General features: G+C 36.9%; 1 protein-coding gene across 3 annotated transcripts in view; it reads right to left on the reverse strand.

The window, feature by feature from the left end:
* The window catches only part of DNAH10 (dynein axonemal heavy chain 10), a 59,576-nt gene that overhangs the window by 26,693 nt on the left and 15,087 nt on the right, over positions 1-17,796 (reverse strand). For all 3 annotated transcript variants that reach the window (XM_040576862.1, XM_040576861.1, XM_040576863.1), the window contains exons 19-46: positions 16,449-16,922; positions 15,834-15,992; positions 15,319-15,435; positions 15,144-15,246; positions 14,739-14,917; positions 13,846-14,057; positions 13,380-13,536; positions 12,733-12,966; positions 12,511-12,633; positions 12,128-12,361; positions 11,397-11,620; positions 10,645-10,914; positions 10,372-10,555; positions 9,956-10,090; positions 9,200-9,352; positions 8,440-8,628; positions 8,184-8,330; positions 6,778-6,969; positions 6,490-6,608; positions 6,158-6,316; positions 5,709-5,844; positions 5,461-5,583; positions 4,013-4,147; positions 3,488-3,704; positions 2,900-3,019; positions 1,845-1,990; positions 1,268-1,420; positions 444-704 (exon numbers count right to left, since the gene is read on the reverse strand). In XM_040576862.1, the coding sequence (XP_040432796.1) occupies positions 444-704; positions 1,268-1,420; positions 1,845-1,990; positions 2,900-3,019; positions 3,488-3,704; positions 4,013-4,147; positions 5,461-5,583; positions 5,709-5,844; positions 6,158-6,316; positions 6,490-6,608; positions 6,778-6,969; positions 8,184-8,330; positions 8,440-8,628; positions 9,200-9,352; positions 9,956-10,090; positions 10,372-10,555; positions 10,645-10,914; positions 11,397-11,620; positions 12,128-12,361; positions 12,511-12,633; positions 12,733-12,966; positions 13,380-13,536; positions 13,846-14,057; positions 14,739-14,917; positions 15,144-15,246; positions 15,319-15,435; positions 15,834-15,992; positions 16,449-16,922 (5,055 nt within the window). The remainder of the gene's footprint in view (positions 1-443; positions 705-1,267; positions 1,421-1,844; positions 1,991-2,899; positions 3,020-3,487; positions 3,705-4,012; positions 4,148-5,460; positions 5,584-5,708; positions 5,845-6,157; positions 6,317-6,489; positions 6,609-6,777; positions 6,970-8,183; positions 8,331-8,439; positions 8,629-9,199; positions 9,353-9,955; positions 10,091-10,371; positions 10,556-10,644; positions 10,915-11,396; positions 11,621-12,127; positions 12,362-12,510; positions 12,634-12,732; positions 12,967-13,379; positions 13,537-13,845; positions 14,058-14,738; positions 14,918-15,143; positions 15,247-15,318; positions 15,436-15,833; positions 15,993-16,448; positions 16,923-17,796) is intronic.

The following is a 17,796-nucleotide window of genomic DNA, read 5'->3' on the forward strand; positions in this document are numbered from 1 at the left end:
TCATACTCCATGACTGGGATTTTTTACAGCACTTCCATTGGAGAAAAAATAAACTGCTCTCTTCTAATTTGATGTTGCAGTTCACTTGCATAGTAATGCAGTCTACTGCATTACATTGAATTTTTCACTGTCATTTGGGATAGACTTTGCTGACCTTTGTGTATTTGGTTATAGGAACCACAACCAATTGATTCACAGGTTTCAACCTATGAAAAGTACCAGTTTTACAAATTACCTCCTTACTTGAAAATTCACATATTATTCAAGAATTTATCTACAAATTGTAAACACATCTCTTGAAAAATACAAGAAGGGAAAAGTTTGCATGGGATTCTAAATAAACAGGAAATAACAGATGATTTCAGGTTTGGTGACAATACAGAAATAAATGTCTATTTCAAAATTATTAACATGTTAAGCAATCGTTTAAAAAGTGAAATTACCGCAGTGTGGCCTTTTAGGATGGAGGTATAGATCAAATTCAGTGATTGCTCAGAAGGGAAAGGTATGTTAAAAACACTGAAGAGTGAGATGAATCGAGGGTCAACTTCATTCCGACCTCCTCCAGCTTTCCCCATGGCAGCAATAAAACCCAGGTCTCGGAGAATTTTACAGTTCATCTCCTTACCACGGTCATACAAGAAACCTTTTTCTAGTAGCAGCTTCAACAAGGCAATGGGTTGCTGTGTTCCATACTCATCAACCTTTGTAACAGAAAAGAGGCAAGATATTTTGAGCACAGTACATCACCATGCCAAATACTGCTATAAATGTGGAAACATTGTGCTCCCTACTCAAGAGAACATTACAAGGACTAAGTGACACTTTGTAAAGCTCTGACACTGATTGTGAATGTTCATTTCAATGTCTCGTATGGCAGAAGTGCCTCTTCTCCAAGATAAACTTCATACACGCATACTCTCCTGACCCATTTGCAAAGAGGAAGGCAAGATTTCTACAGGAGACAACCTGCAACCAGTATCAGGCCACAGAAAAATGATTTTATTGGCATAAAGAAGTGATCCAAAAGGAGATACTTTTTATATAGAAGACGAATATTGTAACAGACAGAAATACCTCATGCTGCTCACAAGTCCAACTGTTGCGAAGTTCCTAAGCTGAAATCCAGTTATGCACTTACCACGAATCTCCTTGACTTGTAATACAAGATATTGTGTCTTCATATAGATGGATCTGTATATGAAGGCACCACAGCAGTGCCCCCCAAGATGTTTCTAAACTACCTTGCAAACCATTGGCAACTTACCCTTGGCATATTCATATCATCCATGAAAACAATGAGACGTTTTCCCATGGGAGGGCCGTAAGTGTCTTTAGTTCGTTTCTCTACATTTGTCTCTAGATTTCTCTGAATGTCCATTGATGTTGTACGAGAAGAGAAGTTAATCACTAGCAGCAGCTGCAAAGGGGAGGAAATGGTTAAGAATGGATTTTTACCTTTTTCTTTTTTCTTTTTTTTTAACTGGATCATTCTAGAAAATATTTTTGGTGTTAAATTATTGGACATACAGGAAACACTCCTCTGGTCCAGTTATTCACTTTAATTACACGTGACAAAAAAAAGTAAAATTCCTGTTCTTAAATCTTTGACAATATACATTTACTTTACTTTATAAAGTAACAAAACAAAACATTTCTGATCTTTAGGTATTCTCAAATCATCCACATACTTTGGGTCTGAGCTTGCAGTCAGATCTCTGAACCCATGTGAGGCTAAAGTTAATATTGCTACCCACAGGCTCAGGCTTCATAATGGAAATTTAACACAAGGACACAACATGAAAATGCAGCTTTACAAAAAAGGCAAAATGACTCATACATACATAAAGGTCTTTGTTCAGATTGTTTAGGAAGTTTTGTGTAGTTGCTGTTTTAGAAGTACCCGATTCACCTACAAGAACAACTGGGTGTTTTATTTTTACCATCTGTTCTAGCAACCAAGTAGTGCGTGTTGTCTCCACCGTAGGCACTGAAAAAGATTATGAATAGGACAGCAGGTTAAATTAAAATGCAGTACAGCTGGGGGATTTATATTTATAGAATAGTGCTGTATCATACTCACCAAGTATTAATGTGCAGTTGCACAAAGACATAATATGAAATATCAATTCACTACCAATGTCGAAGGAAATTTTTAATTGCTTTACTACCTCTTTTCAGCTTTTATCATTGGGATCTTTTCTACTATAGATCTGTTAGAAAATAATTTTTCCTCCATATAGGAGGGCCATGGACTGGTTAAGCTCCATTTAATCCCTATTTCAAGGACATAATCAGGACTTATTTGGATCCTAAACATTTTCTCTGAACTCTTCAGAGATTAATTTTGTTCTTTGTGAATAGCCTGCCATCAGGAGCAACTTCAGAGATCATACCATTATCTCTTGTGTCAGTGAAGTTAACCTTTGCTTGCTGAATCCTACTATAAAACAGTCTGGGTCAATTTGCCGTTAACTACGGAACGCACTTTTCACCATTACAGAGTGCTATAAGTAACAACCAATAATGGCCTTAAGAATGTAATTTTTATCTACTGAGCATTTGAACCACTGATCTGAGATTTTTCCTAGGGTTTCTGAAAAAGCAGACTGTGAATCTATTTTCTGCTCTTCTAACTCTCCTAATAAGCTTTAAGCACTGAAAAAAATATATTAATCTTTTCCTCATTTCATTATTACACGGTGCTGTATATATCAACTCTATCCCTGTTAAATGATGACAAGAACATTAAAGAAATTGATTTCTGCCATCACAAGAAACTGAACATGAGTAGATGACCTTCAACACAGAAAGAGGTCGTATGTTAAGTGCCACCCACTCAGTGGCCACACATTATAAATTAAAAGCATAACATCACTATATTTTATCTTATACTTACCTAGAATGTCAAGAAATTTCTTTTGAGGATTATGAATATATTCAGGAACAAGTTTCATCCAAGGTACCCACTTTTTTTGAATACCATCAAAATGAAAGTCATACAAAGTTGGCAGCTGACCTGCAAACCATTAAAGAGCTGAAGTTTTCTAGGACATTGAAATATTTCATAAGAAAATAACCTGACTGAAATGAAAATGAAGGGTAAGATTTCTGGACCACAACGTGCAACCCTGTTCCATTTACTTACCATTTAACCCAGCAAGACATGAAATAAAATTATCCTAGTCCTGCACTTGGATTGCTTATTAGCACCCTTCCACTGGTTTTCCTTTCCCTTTCTGTTTTTCCTTTCACTGTTCATCTTTTCAGGTTGGCATAGAAAAGTACTGTTCTGTGAGGATAAACCAGTTGCTAAGAGTCATCTAGCATCAGTAACTATAAGGGTTTTTTATTGATAGAGAACATCAAACGTATTTTGCAGCCAGGATAGCTAGCTGGAAGGAAGAACAATGTTGTACCTTTATGGAAACTAGGACTTTCCTAACATAATCAAAGGGATTCAGAGTAAATTATGACAAAATCCTACCTGGCAACTCCCCTGGCTTAGCAAGGATGTTGTCATCATGAACAGTTGACATACAGGAAATATGTTTAACATATTCATCAAATTTAATTCTTCCAGTATCATGAAGAGCAGCACCTAAGGAGGAATATAAAGCTTCCAAGAAGAAGCACTCCAGAACATCAAGATCATCAGGTTGTACCACAATTAAAGCTTCCAGCATCACAGTCAACTGCACCACCTGTTGAAAAACAAGACAAAACTATAAATAGAATCACCATTTAGATACATAAGAACTCTTAATATGTTTTCAGATGCCTGAGTGTTTGCTGATCTTTTCTTCTTACAGGTATATCTACTGATATAAGTTTTAATGACAGAAGAGCATTGTTAGGAACTGACTCTTTCTATTGTCTCTTGTTAGCAAACTGACATTTCAAGTGTGAACTCTACTCCTGTGATTTCCTTCGGAGGTTTTATCCAGTTCACTTCATTATTCAGTTTCACTTTTAAGATAAATTTTTTCAACCTTTACTTTCTATTCCTCACCATATTTAAATCTGTTTGAGGAACAATGGTCTTCAGCCTTTCTCCTTGTTTGCCATCCACAATTCCTTCCGTAATCATATCAATAAGGCAGGGCACATATTTTTCAAAGAGACGATTCAATTCAATTCTCTCTTGCTGAAGGAATAAAAGTACAAGAATTCATCCCACGGAAAGCTGATTTGTGAAAGCAAAGCTTACCATCAACATGTGGCTAACCAAATACAATTGCTGTTATAGGAATCACTTCTACCAATGACAGGGTACAGTCACATGGAGAAATTTGACATTGTTGTTTGGACTGGGTATTCAGCAGGTGAGGATCTGGATTCATCAGATGGTAGCAACTAAGTTGTCTTACTTTAGTTCCCTGTGGACTTGAATTTTTAATCTAAATGTAAGAAACAAGGACCTAAGCAATCTCACTTAACTCTTTGGAGATCACGTAAACTGATTTGTTGTTTCTTCTCTGCTCAGAAGCAACCGCAAGTTAGAAAAGCTGGGAACTCTGTTTAGCCCTCTGCCACGGGCCTAGCGATTAGATTTGTTGTCCCAGATTGTAAGTACTTAGCTGAGGTTTGTACATTTGGATCGTATTTGCATTAGGCTACCCCCTACATAACGGAGAAAGACAGGTACAGAACATGGAATTCCTCCTTGCTAAGACAACAACGCTCTTAACAACGCTCTGGAAGTGCCTGTCTTACTGCACTGACTAGGGAGAGAGTGTAAGGCAACTACTCTCCTGACCTTGATGCGTCAGTTAAGTGTGGACTTTTGGAAAGAACGTAAGACTTTGAATCATATTTGTTTGCGCAAAAGATACTTATTCTATAAAACACAATAGTTCACACAGGCAAAAATTGAGCATTTCATATTAAAATTAAAATTTGATTTACATGAAAAGCAGGTAATACCACACAAAGACGAAAGATCATTAATTAACCCTGTAACTTTTACTAAAATATTCAAATAAATTAATATGCATAGGAAATCAATTTAGGAATGAAGGAGAAGATGGGTACTTGGGCTTATAATTAAACTTGATATAGAACACAGGCTCTCTCTTCAAATAAACTGTTCTACATTAGTATGTTGTATTTTATTTTTGTCATAGTATAACATAAAACTGCAAAGAAAGTATCAACGTGCATTTAAAAGGGCCATAGACTCAATATTCTTTAATGTGAGTTGGTTTTTCTGCCTTTAACTCTAGAAATCAGGCCCTCTCTCACTGGTGTCCTTCCTAATAGAGCATCTTTCCATGAACAAGGACTGAGGGACAACTTACACACTCAATGAAACTCAGTAACAGAGACCTTAACGACAAGTGAACTGGAAGGCAATTCAGAAAATCAGACTGACTTTACAAAGGTGATATGTTTTTTTTAACATCTGTCTACAGTTCAGTATTTAATAAATAGTCTATGACCAAGTGCAGAAATTCACACCTCATTTTCTCTTTTTTGTGTCCACTTCTGCCAGTAAGGCTTATATTTCAGATTTTTAGGATCTACAAAGACCATTCCGCAGCGGGATACTGTGGCAGGAGATGCATACTGTAAGTCACCAACCTATAAAATGAACATAGTAGATAACCACACACTTAAAGAATAGCCAGACTAATTGCTTTTCAGGCTTTGTAGACCCAGCTGTATCTAACCCTTCCTATGTATTGAATGGTATATTCATTACCCACCTCAAACAACAGAGCACAGTGTGACTGAAGTCTAATCCGCTCCCCATTTGCCAGGGTCAGTAGCTTGTTGTCATCCATGACAGAATTCATGTTTTCAACCCAGAGAGCATCTACGTCTCCATCAAACAGAATGTACCTGTGGATACAGGATTCAAGGAAAACAGTGACTAATCTCTGATTTTACTTACATATTTCACTATCCAGAGGTGCCATGAAAGGTACCGATGTCAATCCAAGTGTTTTGAAGCCTCCCATGCATCTTTGATAAGTGCATGGTTTCTCTCCATCTCACTGAGGCTGGAAACTCACAAGAGACAGAAAGACCCCCTAGACACTTTATTTTGCATTTGTTTCTGAACTAGCACAGTATAAAATATTTTGTTTTAAAATAAGTTATTGACGTAAAACTTAGTATCTAAAAATCATCACAATGATTTCTAGCAGTCTACCTTCGCTCTTTCTTATCTGTAAGCCTGTTGATATCCCGAAAAATATTTGACAGTACTCCATCTGTCCAGTCTCGTGTGGTAGGGTCAAGGATCCCATACAGCTCAATCACACTCATAGCTTTAGGGTTCAGCGTGTAAAGTTTTGTCAATAATCCCAGCCTAGAAACACAACAAGAAAACCAATATTAAGATGACACAGTACCATCTCATGTTAACCCAAGCAAATATTCCAGTTAACTATCGATCCTGTCATGACTACACAAGTTTGACTAATGCAGTCTATGTTATTTTACAACCTGAATTTCACGTATCAAATTATCAAATATACTCACTTGGTTTGGGCCTGGCACAAAGTGTTAATGACAACTGATTTGCCACCTCCAGTAGGTCCAACTACCATTGTAGTGTGCCGAGTTAACATTGTCTCATACATCTGAACAACTTTATCCACCTAAAAAAAAACATATTAATTCAATAGACTGCTGTCCATAAATCTTCTATGGACAAGACCAGCAGCTGGTCTGTATCTGCTTAGCTTTCCTGGAACCACTCCAAAGTGCAGCAATGCACACCCAGCCTAATGTTTACAACAAAAGTCAGGCAAGTAACATTTTTTATACCTGGACTGGTAAAACAACATAACCTCCTTCTTCCAGCACTTGTTCTACAGCATCATTAAAGTTAGGGTAGCGGACTCGAGGGCAATCCAGGCCAGGAAATAGGTCAGATATTAGGCCAAGGAAGAGAGGTACATCTTCAAACACAAATTTGGGAAGGTTCGTATCTCGTAGAGCTCTCATCAGTACAACCTCCTAAACAAAATATAGCAGAATCAATCTCTACCAAATAGCTAACCAATTATCTAACATGTAGTACTTTCAAACACCTCTAAAAACCATTACCTGATTACTTTAGTACAGCTTTGAGAATGCTTTCTTGGCATCAGTTAACTAGTAGAAATAAAGGTCGTTTTGTAAGGATTAAGCTGACCAATAGCTAAGAATAATACACTGCCTTTTTCTACTATATTAACCAAATGCCAAATGGCTTGAGTGGTTCATTCCATAGCTTCCCTGATTTGATGTTAAAACAAACAATAAAATACTCAATTGTTTTATAAACATTCACAAGTTTTGTAGTTCCCTTGAGAGCATTATTTAGACCCCAACTTCCTGACAACCTGCATTGTGCGTCTGTAAATAGCTGTATAGGAGAGTTTCCTTCAGCTTTCTCCAAGTTTTAGGCAGAAATTTGAATAGTAATCTCCCTAAGCAACTGGGTATCACAAGTGTACACATAGAAATAATAATAAAAAGTGTAAAAGAAAGCCATAAAAATCAATGCAGCATTGAAAAACTTTCATTTATAAGTATGATGTAATGCTTGAGCTGTATGATTAATAACTGTGTGACTTTACTCAGGCAGATAATGATAGGACAAGGGGGAATGGTTTTAAACTAAAAGATAGGAGATCTAGATTAAATACTAGGAGGAAATTCTTCACTCAGAGAGTGGTGAGGCACTGGAACAGGTTGCCCAGGGCAGTTGTGGATGCCCCATCCCTAGAGGTGTTCAAGACCTGGCTGGATGAGGCCCTGGGCAACCTGATCTAATGGCTGGCATCCCTGGCCATGTCAGGGAGTTGGAACTACATGTTCTTTAAGGTCCCTTCCAACCAAAGCTGTTCTATGGTTTTATGGTATGATGACTGGAGCACACAATTTGGGTTTTATGTTCAGAAACCAGCAATTGCTATTCACCCAGAGGCTATTTGCGTCCTAGATTTAACATCAAAACTGCATATGAAATATATACAAAGAAGCAAAGCACCTCATTCTTTATAGGTTTCCCTACTTTGAGTTCTGATACTAACTTGCTGGCAGAGGGCATGATGAAACTCAGTAAGAAAATAGAGACAAATAACACCAGTGTTGCTATTTCCAAAGCAGACAAACAGCAGATGTGTCAACACATCCTATTCCTAATGAAAAAGAATGATCTGAGGGTAACTAAGTGGTAAGTCTACCTCACTGAGGTCTGCTGATCCTCTTTTCAGTTCTCCAGCCATCACCAACACTGACTTAAGGGCTCGCAGTCCAAAATCATAATGATGTTGTTTAGAAAGTTGTTCTTTTGCCAGCTTGTATAGCACTGTCATCTTTTTGGCAAGGATCTGTTTAAGAGTTAAGTTAGATAATCACAAATATGTAAGTCATGACCAAACACTGACCACACATACATGGGTGTATATGTGGGTATGGATAGCAATACAATTTTCTTACCTTTGCTGTAAGGAATCCTTCAGAAAAGAGCATGATTTCACAGATTTGCTGAAGATCTGGTACAATAACAACCACAGGCCTGAACAAAGCTTTTACAGACTCAGGGAGCTCAGTTCGGCCAGCATAACCAGGATTCATCGTAATAAAAATGCCCATTCGGCTATCGAGGTTAATTTCTTGTCCTTCAAACTGAAAGTGTAAGAAAACTTTAGAACAACGTGCATTTGGAGCTGAAATAAATAGTATCATTCGATAAAAAAGAAAAACAGAAATATTGGGGCACCCAGTAAACACAACATGTTAAAAATTCAGTTTTAGATAGTCGTGTAGGTACATTCAACTCATTATTTGCATCCTGGACATAAACATCAAGACATTTCACATTTTTCAATGGAAGTTTTTGTCTGAGGGTTTTGAATTCCTATAAACATCATTAAATTAAGCCTCACAATCCACATCAAGTTAAGTTAATCCTCTCCCTAACTACTACTATACTATAATCCCATTTAGTTACTATTATCCTATTTAGATTACTCTTATCCCACTTCACAAAGGAAGAAGCTAGGAAAGGATTAGGAAATAAGGAAAGATTTAATATCTCTGAAAGTATGTAAGAGTACATATTCTGGAATTTGAAATGTTCAGCACAAAGTAATTACCAAAGAAACAGCCCTTTGATCTAATGATGGTGTCTAGCCCTGAATCTTGGCTTCAAGCACAAGATTAGCCTTCACAATTGCTCTTCTTTTTTAATCTTTACCTGAAATGTTTTCAGCTGATTCATTAAAGCATTTCGAATAGTCTGAATCTGAGAAGAAATGACTGAAAGCACAGAAGCATCTATACGATTGAATTCATCAAAGCATCCCCATGCTCCACACTGGGCAAGACCAGAGAAGATTTTACCAACTGCCTAACAAAAACAAGCAGAAAAATATCTCAGCAATGAGTACATAAAAAATTCAGCATCAGCAAATTTTGATGTTAAAAGTCCTAATGACCAGGTAAAGCCTCTGGATATCCATATATGCAGGAACTAGCAATCTGTCATAAGGTCTTTCAATAATTATTTGTCAAGTGCAGATAGCCCATGATGAGCTCAGGTACATATCACCTAGTCATTGTTTCCCTGCTTAAAGCATAGATAGAATCCTGAAACTCCTTTGAGAATTTATTCAAAATATACTTTTTTTTTTTTTTTTTTTTTTTTTTTTTACTATATTTCATTATCAATTGGTACAGTATCTCTACAGGAGGAATGGTTAACTCTTGATCATGTCATGACTACAGAAGTCTGAATAATGCTGTCTATGGTATTTTACAACCTGAATTCCATGTATCAAATTATCAAATATACTCATTTGTTTGGGGCCTGGCACAAGGCATTAATGACAACAGATCTGACACCTTCAGTAGGTCCAACTACTCTTATTCGAAAGTTGAAATTATGTCCTTACCCTGGGCACTGAAAATGAACAGTAACTGCTGTCAGAGAATACAGATCTTAAATTCTTACTTTGAAATCCATGCCCTCTCCACAGTTCGTCACTACACACAGCAAGCCCAGTGCTTTGGCCAGATCTTTGGTTGTTTCTGTTTTCCCTGTACCGGCTGGCCCTGCTGGTGCTCCTCCCAAAAACATTGATAAAGCCTTTGAAGATAGACCAAAAAGCAAAGAAAAGCATTTGTATTAAGCTGGTAGCAAAATCATGAACAAACCTGTGGGTACAAAAAGCTTTAAATCTTATCTGTGAATACATTCTATATTATCTTTGAGGCAATCAGTTGAGAAGGCTATTGACACCTATTTCAGATATATTTGTGTTCACATTGTAGTTTTTTTTCAACTTTATCTCTTAGTTGCCAGTTATGTGATTGCATGGAAGTATATTTTAAAAATGTGTGTTAGCAAAAATCTACTTTAATATATACCTGTGTGAGTGTAAGATAAATACGATCTGTAAGCGGGGTGATCACAAGACGTCCATTCAAACCCATATACTCATAACCATATGAAAATGTGCCTGTGCACTGCCGCACGTTCAGTTCATCTGGCTCTCGGTCCCAATAAAAACGCAGCTGGCTTTCCCATTCAAACTCCTGAGCCTGCAGAATACTACACAAGAGAGATGTGCTTATATGAGATAAAAGGATGGAAATACAATTTGTGGATATGGTATTTTCTCAAGAGGCTGGGGAGTTTACCTGTCTCTTACAAATGTATCAACAATGTCTCTGGCATGAACATCAATAATGAGAACAGTGTTGTATTTTTTCCTGTCATTTTTGCTCAAAGGCACTGCAATGCGAGTAACCAGGTCATCAATTTGCTGGTGCATTTTTTTAGCATACAGTTTCATTGCCTGTTTTTCTCCCTTCTTCACTTTCCGAAAGACATCTTCCACCTCCCATGTCCACCACACCTGATTAGCAGCCAGCACCATCATGCCTTGGTAGAGTAACATCCAATCAACTCTGTGGGAAAAAGATATAGTTTGGGAGTCTGAGTTACTGTTTATTTTAAGTAACTCATCAGAACAAAAAAAGAAAAGGAAGCTCCTCCTATTTCTGCAACAACTACAACATGGACAAAGGTTTATAAAGATGTATAGAATTCCATCAAGGTGTGATGTTTTATTTCTAAAGCCTAAGAAATACTCTCAGAGAAAAACTATCTACTCCATGTGTAACAATTGCCAAGTAGAATCCATACTGAGAAAAACACACTGCACACATCACTAAAAATGAAAATTCAAGGCTTAGGAAATAACACACAATAGATAACAATTTTTTCTGGTCAGTTAAAATGCTGGATATGCATGTATATCCCCTCCACTTACAGAAATACAGGCTAAACTGTGCACAAATTAAAAAAAGAAGTTTCTCATTTTCTATATTGCTACAGGCTCGTAATAACATATAATGTATTTGTATTATCTTGATACCGATCATTTCACCTGCTTCTGTCTTCACAGTATCGAAAAATAGCTTCCTTAGTAAGGAGTCTGTTTGTTCGTCTCATTTCTTTTAGCACTGCTGTCATCCAATTCTCCACTCTGCCTTCTGCAGCTACAGCCTGCCGGAACTCCATCACCTCCCCCTCAGCTGAAATCATGGCTGTTGCGATTTTCTTATCATTATCACCATCCTGAAACCTCAGGGAAGCTATGTTATCATACATCTGAAATCAACAAAGAAACTCACTAGCATTTGAGAAACCAGGCTTTGGAGATTTAAGTATATCTAGCCCCCATTTAATGTTGAAAGGAAATTTCCATGGACTCTAAAGCAAAAATGGATCTGGTTCTAAGTAATCAAATACAAATGCTGACGTATAGCTCAGCAGCCCAACTGCACCGTAAACAAGCAAATGATCTAGCTCAAATTCCTTTTTTTTTTTCTAGGAAATAAAGATCTATCAGGAGCTACAAGAAGGTTCTTTAATGATTGATCATTCTGGTGTGTCTTGAATCTTCTCTACCATAACCACTACTGTCCAGTATGAGAGCCAGGAGAGACCATTGATCAGATTAGATTTATTTATTCAGAAGTTTCTTCAAGAAGCTGCCAGGATGTTCTTTGTATGCGAGAAATATTATTGCACCCTTAAGAGCATGTACAGTATAGTCTGTTCAACTTTTAAAAGCACCTAAAAGCACAGGGCACTTTGGAAAGCCAGACATTGTACCTTTATCATGTGTTCCTGGACACAAAGTGGGTTACTGCTGCCAAGGATACTAAGCAACTCTTCATCAGATATAAAGAAAAATCTTGGGAAGGCATTTCGCTTGGAATCCAAATAATCATTCAAGCTTTTCTGACATTTCTCCAGCACATCATTTATATGATGGAGGTCTGATAGACGATTTGGGGCTTCACAGGCTTTTTTTATTGTTGGTTCTTTTACAGTTTCATCTATTATCTACATGGGAAGAGAAGAAAAACTAGAAAATACCAAACAGCAATAGATTATACTAAAGTATATTTAGCTAATGACAAAACACACAGCAAAAACAAAAAGCAAAACACACTAAATAACTGTGCTGATCACAAGTCAAGTCAGTTACTTGCCTCTTTAAACATCCTGTCTACGCTGTCAAATATTTTGGCTTCCTCTGGAAGCTGTGATCTTATATCTCCACCAATAAAGATGCTCTCCAGGTACATCCATTTTCTCTGAACCACCATCCAGATCTAAGAGTCAAATGTTGCCATCAAAGACAAAAAAAATACAATAGAAAACCCTGATTATAAATAAGCATTAATTATTTAGTCCAGCACTTTCCTCCTTACCTCAATTACTTCACCAATCAATGACAGTGTTTTTTCCCAGTGGTGAGCAGTTGAAAGGAAAGGACCCACAAAACGACTACCCAAGATACTCTGAAGATTGACATTGTTATCATCAAGAACCTCTAGAATTTCATCTACAGATCCCAGAATAAAGCCTCTCTTCTCAGTGCCTTTGAAGTATATCTGTACGGTAAATTTCATTTGTTCCCATGTTTCTGCTATGTCCTTCACACCCTGCATGTGAGCATAAAAAGACGCATATTTCAGTCTTCAAAAACTAGGGAATTATAATCTTAACTTAAAATCAATTAATTCAGAAAAGTTTTTTGCACAGATTTTCACCCCTGGTATATAAGGAGGTCTATTTCACAACATCGTGATGAAAACGGAATAAATTCCATTTCAGATGCTTTTTCATAAACTAGACTTGCTTAATGTAATAGCAGAAATCCAACATACTGCTGCAGAAGTCAAGACAACTAAGATTCTGTGCCACATTGTAGCTTATTAACAGAGCTATTGATCTATTAGTTACTTCACAGCAGCTCCCTGAAGATGGCAGAACTTTCTGCCATTCCAACAGAGATCTCACATAAAACAAACTATTGTCATCTGTCTTTTTAGTTTTATTACAATTTTTAAATTACCTTCTCAATGCTAAGTTCCTTAACAGCTGTTCCAACTATTTCCTTGATAATATCTGAGTGTCTGTGAAGTTCCATAGCAAACATATTCTCCAAAGTGAATGTTTCTGTTGTCATTTCAAAACTTGTGCCTGTTCTCTCCATAAGGTCTTGCCAATGCCTGTTTTAAATTGACACATCAACAACTATACCAACCACCACAATACAGTAAAAATGAAAACAATTGTAATTTAAAATATAATAACGAAACCATGTTTCGCATTGTTTAAAGAACTAGCATTTTAAATACAGAAAGTACTCTAGTCATCCTAATCACGGTATATGTTATTACACCAGTTCATTAAGCAGAAAGTGAAGTTTCAAGCTGCAGGACACAGCATGACCCCTGTAACTAAAATTGGAAGTTCTAACAAAACAAATAAAATCTTCCTCTCTATATATATTTATTTATTTTTTAAATAAATCAAACCTGTCTCTTAAAGCTTCATTTTTCAAATCAAGCAACAAAGGAATGGAGTCTCTAAATGCCTTCATTTTTGTTTCCAAGTGAAAGGCCACTGGCATACTGCGGACTGGTTTGGGCAGCTTTCGAAAGGCTTTAAGAAATCCTTCGATTCCTTCCTGAAGAAGCTGGACATTGAGGTTTATCCAGAGTGTCCGAGACCATTCCTCTTTAGCTGCCTGGGAACAAGGTCACCAGAAGGAAAAAATCATATTTCTTTTTATTTCTGACCAAAAAAAAAAAAAATTTAAGTACAGTAGGATCTAGAAACTACAGTCAGTATGCACATATAATTGTATTAACATTTTACAAACAGAGGAAGAGACCGGTTCACATTCAAGACAGATTCATAACAAAACACAAGCAGTTGTATAACAAATAAATCCAAAAAAAATACAGACAACAGGAAAATCATCTGTCGGAGCATACTTTACAGGTGATTGATCTGGCTGCTGCTATCAAGGCATTTTAATTTAAAAAAAAAATTATTAAAAATAGTTAAGATCAATTAAAGCCTGAGAAACACATCGTCACCTGTACACATACTATAGCTAAATGTAGTTCAACTGCAATAATCAGGAGACTTGTGCAGTATAAGGCCACCCAATAATTTCTGGGGGACCAGGGTCTGTTCCTATCTGATAAGAGCATGTGTTTGGTTCACTCCAGAGACATTGTTTTGCTTCTTTGCTAACATCATTAAACTCATTTCATGGTGACAGTCATTTACAGGTCACAGTTTATTTCATGCAAAGGCTCAGAAACAGGGTTGATAGTAATTAAATCAGCTTCTTCTTCTATCCTCCAACTTTATGCGTGGTATGTGCTTCGAATACACATATGTGTATGCATACACTTACTTTTTGTAATTCATAAATTTCATAGATCTGCTTTAGACCTTTCATATCATTCTCCGCTTTCGTTAAGTCAGGGTACACTGTGGCTGGCAAGTCAAAAAGTCTCTCAACACTGCCCGGTTCCTGATGAACTTTTTCCAGTTTCTCCACTTCTTTTTCAAAAATGGCCATGAGTTCCAATCCTGGGAAAGGAGAGAAATTTTTCTAGATAAACAGTCCCATCAACCATAGGGAATAAGTAAGATGGCATTTCTGTAGAAATTATAGCAGCGAAAATGTCACATTTCCATTTGAATAGTTTTTATGTCAATAAGAAAATAATAATTTTCTTGTTTTATATAACCTTTGAAGAATTTTCTAAAGACTAGTTTTGTAAAGGCATCATTTTACATATATTAATCCATTTACCTTTATCAAGATTTTCCCCAACAGCACCAGGCCCTTCAGCCATGAATTTATGGAAGAAATCTGCTATCTCCTTACTGTAGTCCTCAATCTGTTGCTGTGTCATCTAAAGAGAACAGTGTTTAAGTTGTTTTCTTTTCCATTTCTACTTTCTTAATTAATTAATTACAAATACTACCTCTGTGAATTTCTTTTTTATGCCTCCAAGGTTGTGATCAACTTCTGATGCTTCAAAGAAGAGAGCCTCCCACTTTTCCTTAATCTTGTCTGCCATCTCTTGCTCTTCTTCAGCTTTCTAAAACAAAACAAGTAATCTCACACAAGCAATAATTAGTCACAAGAAAATAAAGAAGATGTACTCACATTGTAAATGTACAAAACATGAAAACAGCTTTGCAGTGACCTGAATCAGTCTCAGGCTGCACTGGGGGAGGTTTAGATTGGATATTTGGAAGATCTTTTCCAACCTAGATGATTCTATGAATCAGATTTAAACACATGCAATATGTCCATTTAAAGCAGAGATACTGCTTTGAGAAGGGAGGTTGGACTAGACAGTCTCCCTTCTCACCTCAGCAGTACCATGATTCTGTGAAATGTCTTAACAGGAAAACATTCATTCACATGTGAAGCATTTGTGCCCCAAGTTCCAACTCAAATTGTTTTATGAGACAAGGCATAACATTCACTTACTGGAATACTGTACATTGCAAGAGTTCGGTATCTCTCCCAGATGTCTAAATATTTCAGTTCCACCTTGAGTGACATGCCTCTGATCTCTGCAATTGTACCGAGGACAATTTTGAGCTCTTCCAGGGAATCAGGTTGTATCTGAAGATTCTGTGATAGTCTCTGTAAAAACAAATAATTTCCAGAGGCAACACCAGGAAAGCACCTAGCCAAAATTATAATTATTAGTGAAACACAAAACACAAGTAAATAATGTGCTGATTCATTTACATTGTTAGTCTATGGGATAAAGATAACAACAACAACAAATCAACACAAAGTAAACACCACTACAGTAGGGATGTTTTTACTACAAAAAATAGTTATAAGCAGTGTTTTAAAGGGAACTCAGAATTACTTAGTTGGACCCTTCACAAGCACAGGAGTGAGAAAGTCCTATTTTTTCGTGTGTGTGACTGTTTTCTCTTGTTTACCAGCTACAGAGAGTGGTGGCTCACCTCTTTATGTATGACATACCAGAGTACACCAGGCAGTTTCAACCAATTCAGAGAGTAGTTCAAATGGTCACCTGCTAGTCAGTACTAGCTGCATAGGACAAGAAGAACTGAGAACACCTACCTCAATCTCCTCCTGAAGACTGAAGAGTTCCTGTCTTGCAGACTCATTAAGCAGCTTTCCAAATGAAATCATCCAGTCTCTAGCATTCTCCTCCACCACGTAAACTAAAGGACCCATCTGAAGCCTGATAAATTGCTCATCTTTAATCAAGGGCTGTTGAGTCACTTCTTGAGCTATCTTCATATAGAACTGCAACTTTTCATCAAAGGTGACACAAGCAGGCTTTTTTGCAGCAAACTTCTCTATAGCTATGTCTTTGTCTAATTCCCACAGAAAGCGATACCTCTTCCACTGGTTCAAGTACTTGCTGAGAGAAGCCAGGAGTTTGTGGACATTCTGAGTGATGAGAGCAGCCTGCTCAATTATCAGAGGGTTCTGGGAGATGTCACTGTAAAAGCTGAAAGTGATAACTTCATCTTCGACATGCTGAGGAGGGCACTCAATACATGTGCCGTGCATCCATCGCACAAAATGCTAGAGTTTTCAAGACAGGGTTGAAAAATAATTACTTTTTAGAGAGTCATATTAGTCAAATAATTCATTATTATTTAGGAGACTATGTAGGAAGGGGTGTGAATGATTTCTCAAATCAATTGTTTTTCTGACAGCATGAGAAGAGACTGTATTTTCACAAACACTTGAGAGAAGAGTTAATTTCATCCTAACAAAATCTTCCCATGCATTATTCAGTCTGTTTTAAAATCTCCACTGAATGGCAATATAGCATTGCACAGGGAAACAGGTATTACATTAAAAAGGCTGGATGCTGCAGTAGAACAGAACAGCAAATCTGAGCACAGGAAGCACACTTGATCTAAATTTATTCATTTCATGTGATATCTGGAACCATTTCTTCATCATCAGAGGGCAGGACCACTGCCACAATATTTGGCTTCTTTTCTGGAAGGCAGTTCAATATGACCATACTCATGCAAGAAAATAATGCCACATCTTTGTCAACAAGCTATATATTCCATCTACTGCTAACCTGCTGTCCTAGATGTCCTTCTCCTAACATTTTCTGAACTGTTTTTTTGTTACTTTTGTGGAGAGCTGTAATATGGAGAAGGCTACCCGTATTTGTTACTCCATCAGATTATTTAAACATCAGAAAAAAAACATCTGCAGTGAAAACTATTTCCTTGTGATGTATGCTGATTTATAGAACCAAATGATGTCCTTACAATGGTAAAACTGCTGAAGAGTAGCAAATAATTTTGCCTAAGTAAAAAGTGCATAAAGCTTTATGGTGGTTTGTTTTTTCATGTTCTGCTTTTTTTTTTTCTCCTTTGTTATCAGGCTACAAAGTTAAGACTTTAAAAGACTTTTAAAAAAGACTGTAAAATTA

Source organism: Cygnus olor, chromosome 17, assembly GCF_009769625.2.
Source record: "Cygnus olor isolate bCygOlo1 chromosome 17, bCygOlo1.pri.v2, whole genome shotgun sequence".
NCBI classification, from domain to species: Eukaryota; Metazoa; Chordata; class Aves; order Anseriformes; family Anatidae; genus Cygnus; species Cygnus olor.